Source organism: Tupaia chinensis, unplaced genomic scaffold (genome assembly GCF_000334495.1).
Source record: "Tupaia chinensis unplaced genomic scaffold, TupChi_1.0 Scaffold000029_1, whole genome shotgun sequence".
Lineage (NCBI taxonomy): Eukaryota > Metazoa > Chordata > Mammalia > Scandentia > Tupaiidae > Tupaia > Tupaia belangeri.
The window spans coordinates 1,204,221-1,212,540 of record NW_006159459.1 but is presented as its reverse complement, the minus strand read 5'-3'; the positions used below and the strand labels follow the sequence as shown (position 1 = coordinate 1,212,540).

General features: G+C 35.1%; 1 protein-coding gene across 1 annotated transcript in view; it reads left to right on the top strand.

Moving 5' to 3' along the window:
* Positions 1-8,320, top strand: part of MLLT3 (MLLT3 super elongation complex subunit) — a 328,009-nt gene that overhangs the window by 242,348 nt on the left and 77,341 nt on the right. The window contains exon 5 of the mRNA XM_006140331.2: positions 8,287-8,319. Within this exon, the coding sequence (XP_006140393.1) occupies positions 8,287-8,319 (33 nt within the window). The remainder of the gene's footprint in view (positions 1-8,286; position 8,320) is intronic.

Sequence of the window (8,320 nt, the reverse complement as noted above, 5' to 3'; positions counted from 1 at the left end):
AACTTTGTAGTCTTTATTGTAAAAGAGCTTGTAGTCATTTAATTTATTCATAGATTACAAATGTCTAGCTCATAGTATAATAACCTCTCTCTATCCCAAAAGTTTCAAACATTAAGTTTTCCTATCAAGGACATTTTCCTTACTACTCATTTAAAAACATTTTTTTTAATTTCAATAGTAAAAATATATTGAAGAATAATCAAAAATGCTGCCTAGATTCTTTTATTAATTTATTTATTTTACATACTTTCACTGAACATTACCACAGCATACAAAATGCAATTTTCCAGCCAGAATACACTGTAATGTGGCTTAATCATACGTGATATCATCTACAAATAATTTTCCATTTCTTATTTCTTGTATATATACATATACATTTCCCTCTATTTCTCACCCTCTGCCATTTCCCATTTCCCATCCTCTTCCCACTCTGTCTCTGGAATCTGCAGTTGCTTTTCATTGCTTTATTCTTTCCCACATTGTATTGATTCACAAAATATTTTAATTAACCTAAATACTTTCAATAGTAAGTTCAGCTGACATAATACATATTTGTGAACAAAAGTTGACTTAAGGCATGAAACTCTGTGGGTAGAATGAATGTACTATAAAATAGCACATAGCTGAGGCTATATAGCTTATTGTGGTCACTAAACAGGTATTTTTAAATACATTTTTTAATTTCAAGAAAGGCAGTTTTAGCTTTAATAAATCAAAATAAAAAAATGTTAAGAGAACTTTGCTTAATAAATACTTAAAACCAGGAAACAGATTAAGATTCTCTTTATGGGACCAGGAGGTGGCATGGTGGTTAAAGTGCTGGACACTCCCACATGGCAGACCATGGTTCAAGTCCTGGGCTTGATGTTTTGCTTTCTCACTTTCCCCCTCTCTCTCTTTCTCTGGCTCTCTCTGGTCCAATTAAAATAAATGAATGAATCAATAAAATTAAATACAATAATTAAAAAAAAAGATTCTGTTTGAATAGTAGGTACATGGACCTGTCCACAACTCAAGAGAAGACAAAACTCCTTAACACTGGAAAACAAAGCATAGAAGAAGATCAGTAATATTTTAGTTAAAAGTCATAAGATTCTATTTCACCAGTTCAAACTCATGTACTTTATCTTCTGTTGTAGTCCAATATTTCCATTTAAATTCTGGAAGATAACCTTCAACCCTGGTGTTGTCTCTACCATTAAGCTGGTCATTTTCTTAGTTGTTTTAAAACTTTTATTTCTGTGTGTGTGACTTTAGTTTTCCTGGAACGGCACTCCCTTCAGAACTTCTTGGAGAGTTGATCTGGTGTTGGTAAATTTTTTCAGGTTTTCTTTATCTAAGAATGTTCTTGTCTTCTCTTCCCATATGAAGAATAATCTTACTGGATATAGTATTCTTGGTTGAAATTGTTTTTCACTCAACATTTGAATATATTTTCCCATTCTTTCCTTGCTCACATTGTTTCCGATGAGAGGCCGGCTATTAGCCTGATGTGATATCCTATGTAGGTAACTTGATGTTTCTTGCTTGCCGGTTTGAGTATCTTGTCTTTGTGGTTTTGGTCATTCTGGCTATAATCTGAGTATAAAAATGGTTCAAAAAATGTTCAAAATCCATGCATAGTTTTTCTTTTCCTTTCCTTTTTTTTTTTTAAATTTTTTTTCATTTCATTTTCTTCCATACATTCAATCACATCTTACAAAATGGATATTTCTACAGGTGAACATTTCTCCCTAGTACTGTTGATAAAACTACAAAATATCTTCAACAGATAATACCACACCTCTTTGTGCCATTAGTGCTTTGGATCCCTGTCCCTCCCCCAGATGTCCTTCCTCAGGCCCTCCTCTTTCACATACAGTATATCTGGTCTTTACATCCCTCCTCTTTCACATACAGTATATCTGGTATTTACATCTATACACTGTGTTTCTATATCCTTTATTCAATTAGTTTCAGTGCAGACATAGAGTGCAGACACTCGGTATATATTAAGTGGGGACATACAATGCCTCTCCTTCATAGCATGGCTTGCTTCACTCAGTAGTAAGTCTTCCATTTTCATCCACTTCCTGTCAAAAGCCAGGTTTTTGGTTTTTTGTTTGTTTGTTTGTTTGTTTTTTTTATGGATGAATAGTATTCCATTGAGTATATGTGCCACAGTTTTTCTAACCATTCATCAGTTCGTGGACATTTGGGTTGTTTCCATGACTTAGCAATTGTGAATAGTGCCGCAATACTGGATCTTTGAATGACTCTCTAGGTTTAAGAAGTTTTCTTCCAGGGTTTCCTGGAATAGGTTGTCAATTCTGTTATTAGTCTCTTCACCTTCTGGGATACTGATTATCTGGATGTTTGGACATTTAATGGTATCTAGTATTTCTCATATATTATCCTCATGCAGGTTTGTTCTTGTTACATCTGAGATTCACTTTTCAGTACAATCTAGTCTGTTTTAATACTTTCAAAGGAGGTTTTGACTTCCTGTATTATAGCCTTCATCTCCAACAGTTCCATTTCATTTTTTTTTATGGTGTGTATTTCCTCTTTCAGTTCTTGCAAGAACTTCCTCACCTCCTGGAATTCATCCGCTTTTTTCTTCTGGAGTTCATTGTCTCTCTTCTCTTCCATTTCTGTTAGTTTTGTCACTATGAATACTCTAAATTCTTTATCCAATATTTCCATGATTTCCATTGTACTGCCTGTGGAAGAAGAAGAGTTATTATTTTCCCTTAGGGGAGAGGTATTTTCTTGGTTTCGCATATTTCTTGTGTCCCTGCGGTGATTTCTAGTGTCTGGTGGGTTATTCGTTTCTTCCTAATTTCTAGAAGATCAATCTGAGCTATCAGAGGTGCACAGGAGGATGTGGTCTGCAAACTCTTTGGCATTGCATTTTTATCCCTTTGTGTCAAGATTCAGTGGGAGTTGAGGAATATGAGGACCCAAATAGTATTTGGATTTTGGCAGAGCATTGCTCTTATCCTTGAAATCACTAGATCTCAGCTCTCATGATGGACTCAATCTTCTTCTGGCCTGCCCTTTCTGTTTGCCAGGGTGACTTCTCAGCAGAACATCTTCATTGCTCTTATCCCTAAAATCACTAGCTATTCTTAACATTTATGAATTTTGGTGTTAAGTTTCTGGGTGTGTGTCTTTTCTCCTTAGTCTTCCCTAGATATTAGAAAGATATTAGAGTATTAGAGTACTCTGATATTAGAGTTTAGAGTATCTAATATCTAAGATATTAGAGTACCCTGTGAGATGGCAATTCAGTCCTTTCTTTAGTTCATGAAAGATTTCTTCCATGTTACTTTAATGATTGCCTCATCTATATTTTTCTGGTTTTTTTTGTAGATTTATTTGACACTCTTCTCCTGGCTGTATGTTAAGTTACCTCTATCTGTTCTTCTTGTTTCTTCCCTTTCTCCATATGATTTTGTATTTTTCTTGTTGTTTTACTTTGTGTTTTGAGATTTCTCCTAGGTTTTCTTTCATACTGCCAGTTAGAGTCTGTCCTCTACTTTACCTCTTGCATTTTTCAGTTTGAGAAATTTTTTTTGAGAGGTTTTTGTTATAAGATGTGTGTGCTCACCAGAGAGACAGAGAGAGACAGAGAGACAGAAAGTGAGAAATCACCCCCCAGGGAATATGGCCAAGCCACAATCCCTTCTCCTTTATTCTCCTCTCGGGATCTTGGGCATGCATGCACACATGCCCAGAGTGAGTTTAAGTCACCGAGTCTGGGACTTGAACCACAGTTGACTACATAGGAGTCCAGTGATGTAGCCATTACACCATCTTCTGGTCCCAGGTTGAGAATTTTTTAAAAGTTTGTATTTTTTTCTAGAAATTATTTTTTGTACTTTACTTGATTCCCCTTCAGTATTCATACTGTTTTTCACTATTTTTTTTTTTTTTGACCAGGGAAAGTGTGTGTGTGTGTGTGTGTGTGTGTGTGAAAGAGAGAGAGAGAAGGAGAACACAAGTAAAGAAACACCTTTCAACTGGACATAGTCATATTACAATCCTACTTCTTCCATTTCTTCATCATGTCAGAATTTGGGGGCATGCACACACATGTGCCCAGTGTGTTTTTCAAGCTACTGGGACCAGGATTCAAAACACAGTCTTCCATGTAGAATCTGGATCCATGTGCACAGTGCTTAACCAGCTGAGTCATACTGTTTTTGATCTCCGTGTTTCAGTGCAGGGACCTCAGTATTTCAGTGTGTGTACTGCAGCCTGCACTGTAGCAGCAGGCAGAATGTCTATTTCTTGTCTACACGCCTGCCTTCCTTCTGGTCTCATTGAAGTCCTTATACAAGGAGTTCAGCAGACTCTGTCCCATTGAGTGCCTTCTGAGTTCTCTTGGGACCAGGGAGGCTAGCTACACTTGTGAAGTTATCTATATGCACAGCTCTTTGGATCCAGCTTGGAGCCTGGAGCAGAGAAAGTCCTGTACCAGCCCATTCTCCCAATGTACCATAAACCCATGTCCACATTCTTTAGGTCCTACTGCCTGCTGATCCTGAGTTGACTGGTTCAGCTAGGGTTGGATTTGGTTTTAAAGCAGGGGAAGATAAATCAAATCCAGACTTCCTGAACTTTTATACTTTATTTATAGCCTCAGATGATATGTCATCATTATGCCATTTGCTATGTGTTTAATGACTTTATAGTGAGATTTTATTTTGAAAGCTGATCCTTCATTATCATGGCTTTTGAGACCCCTTCATGCATTACCTTTTGGACTGTAGTACAGTTTTTAGGAAGCGTCCTTGTAAAAATTGGAGAAATCTTCTAAGACAGTTTTCAGGTTTAACAAGTAAAACTTCTAGATAAGTTTATTTGCAAATATGAAAATTTCATTGAACCAAATGTAATTGATCTGAAACCTTGCACAGCATGGAAGTCAATGAAAATCGAACAGAACCGGAGGTATCAGTGGAATTAGGATGAGGACATAGTGCTACCAAGGAAATTGAAAGCCACATGTGGTCATCAGAACACCTTATTCTGGCCAGGGGTTCCAACCTCTTCTTAAGCCATCTACTAGTGCTGCTGATAATAAGGATGAGCAGAGATTATATAGAAGAGAACCATTCTGTTCTGAAAATTAAAACAAGGAAGTATTTAGCAGAATTGGGATGAAAGAAAATACTGTACCCTAGATTCACAGGTTTTGAAATTAGTGTAAATATATGTATATTTATGTTTAAACAGTCATTTGCCTTAAATATTTGAGATTTGAATTATGCACACAGGCTCTCTCTAGTTGGATTGCTTGATATTCAGTTTGTCCTAATCAGCCTCAAGCAAAAAGAAGTTGAATTATACAATATGTGTAAACTTCACATTGAATGGTAATTAGTCTGTGCTGCTCAGTAGCACTTACTGTTGATGTTAATGGTTCAGTTAAATATTTTAAATGCCAGTGACTAGATTTTATATATATAATATACACACGCACATATGTACATAAATAATATATATAAATATATATGTACATATGTATTATAGAACATATATCCAATATCATATATATTTACGTCATAAAAATATATTTAATAGGCTGAGAATCAATGAAAACTTTTGTATCAGCAACAGTTGAATGCCTGACTGTATCTAAGCTATTTATACTGATTACATGTGTGACTATGGAGTCTGGTGACATATATTTGAGCTTTGCCACTTATCACAGATCCAAAGAAAAATGCTGCCCTATGTAATAGAAGCCATTCTTTTTTCTCTTTTCATTATTTTCTAAATCTTATTTGTCTAGGATCTTGTTATAGATTGTGTTTGTCATCTTCGAGTTCTCTTAACTTAAAGAAAGTTTTCTTAAAGTGGTAATTAAAAGAGCTGAAGAAACAAGAATGGTCAGATCACTTGCTTGTACTAAGATTTGTTGAGTGGTACAAACTCAGCAAAGGTAACAGTTATTTTTAAGTACATAGGCCAATATTAGGAATAAAATGTTATAAAAACTTACATATCTAGAGTTTTGTACCTTGCATCATGTGCACATAACTAATATAAGAACTTAAACTTTCTATGATACAAGAAGTTGTGCCAGACACCCACCCCCTAAGTATCTTGAGAATTTTAAAGAAAGGACTGCTATGAAAGGACTGTTATGGAAGGACCACTATGGGAGCCTTTTGTTTGTTTTCCTTCCAGTTCTAGAAGGAAACATACTTCTAATGTAGGGAGATTAAAAAGTGTGAGTTATGAAAAGTTATAAAAATATGTGTACTACTCCAACATAGGTTGAATATTAAATAGCAATGCCTGGTATTCTAAAGCCATAATTAGAATACTGATTGCACATTGCTAAACTCAGTGAGTCAACAGACCAATTTAAAAAAAAATAAAAAAAAACAACTCAAGAATATTAGATTTCAAAATATCCTTCCTTAATTTAGTTTGCCCATTATACTTTATTTTAATTATTCATAGTATTTCTTAACATGCCAGGAAATGTCTTGTAATAGAATTTATAAAATAATAAAATTTTAGTAATATGAATCCTGTATTTAGCATTCTGTTTTTAAAGCTTAGAGTAAGATGTTTTATAAAGAATTATCTAGTTAAATGCATAAAAACATGTCTTTGCTTAGTAACCTTATCTATTTTAGAATTTTGGAACCAAATGCTCACTTGAGAAAATAAGTGGAACAATTTGATATGTCATTTTGTTGTTGCTGTGCAAATAAGATGAAAAATTTTTTTTTTAGAAACAAATGCATATTTTCACTGACAACAGGAAATTTTCATTATTTTTTTCTAGTGCTTACTCGTGTGTGTGTATGTATGTGTGTGTGTGTGTGTATATATATGCTTTTTTATAAGCCCCATAATTTGATTGTTCATTTTAGTTTAAAAAGAAAAGGACACCTCCGTCTGTCTTTCCTGTGCTATGCTAGATATTTAAGGAGTATAGGATAGGTTTATGTGTCATTGGACTTAAGTTATAAGTGAGAGATAACAAGTGAGCCTGAAGATATAAATTCTGGTTGAAAATGTGGTAATCTGTTTGTCTTTGGTTCCATTAGGAGGTAGGAATACAGCAGGAAAAAACTCTTCTTTTAATATTGGTGTGGATTTTTTCATGTCCAGGATCTACTTGTTTTTTATTCTTACTGTTAATGGTAGAGGTTCACAAATATGGTAAGTATGGATATAGATTTTATTGCTAAACTGAAAGATTATGTATAGGTTATATAATCTGAGGTATTTACAGAAGTGAAAGAGTTGATAACATTCAAAATGAAGTAAGCAGCAATCACCTCTTTTCTCATTGCTACGCAACAGTAATGAATAAACACCTTTCAGTCCATTTGATGGTTAAGTGAAATCTTTGTTCTGTTAGATTTCTTTTCCTTTTCTTCCTTTCTTCCTTTTTTTCTTCTTTCTTTTTTTTCCCTTCCTTCCTTCCTCTTTCTTTTTTCTTCTTTCTCTTTCTTTCTTTCATCCTAGTGGGTGGGAGACATTCATTAATTAATGAAATTTTGGATAACAAATTGAAAATTTTTTTCTTTCTTTCTAAGGTGTCTTGTGATTCTTTTTATTTTGAAGCCATTTAAAATGTAATGTAGCCTGGTCTCACTGTGTACCCTGGGCTAGTTTTCTGATTCCTTCTCCGTCCTGTCCTATAGCTGGATGTTGCCCCCAAATATAGCCTGTGCTTTGTTCCTTTTATTATTTTAGTGTTTTTCTGGGCCCTGGTCTCTAAGTACCTTTTAATTCTTCTCTTTCTAGTAACTGCCTGCCTATCCTCCAGGACCAAGTTCATGTGTTATTCTATAAATTTCTAAATTGTTCTCCTCATTCCCCCAACAGAATTGAACAGTCACCTTATTTTGGTCAGCACCTTATAGGTAGGTGGCCCTTATGACACTACCAAGCCTAGATTCATCGTAGTTCCTAGGAGTGGGGACCATGTGTTATCCATCTTTGTATCATCTAGGACAAGCGTTTAGTGGACTTGGTTGAAATGGAATGCTTTAGAATTCCATGCTTCTAATGGTTTCGAGTACACCTTGCCTCATTCAAGTCTCTGATAATAAGACTGCTCTCTTACCACAGAGTTCTCACATACATCCTCTGCACTTGTTATCTATGGCCGTTGATTTACAGTACAATATTTTTGGCATAGGAGATACACCTGGAGAGCAATCAAAGAAGGGACACTTGATGTCGATCAAACTCCAAGAAATTGGCTCGTGCGTCTTCATTGCTCTGCAGTTGTGAGCGTCTCATTTCCTTCTCCTCTTTTTGCAGGACCCGAATAGGAGTGTTCATACCAGCAGCAGCA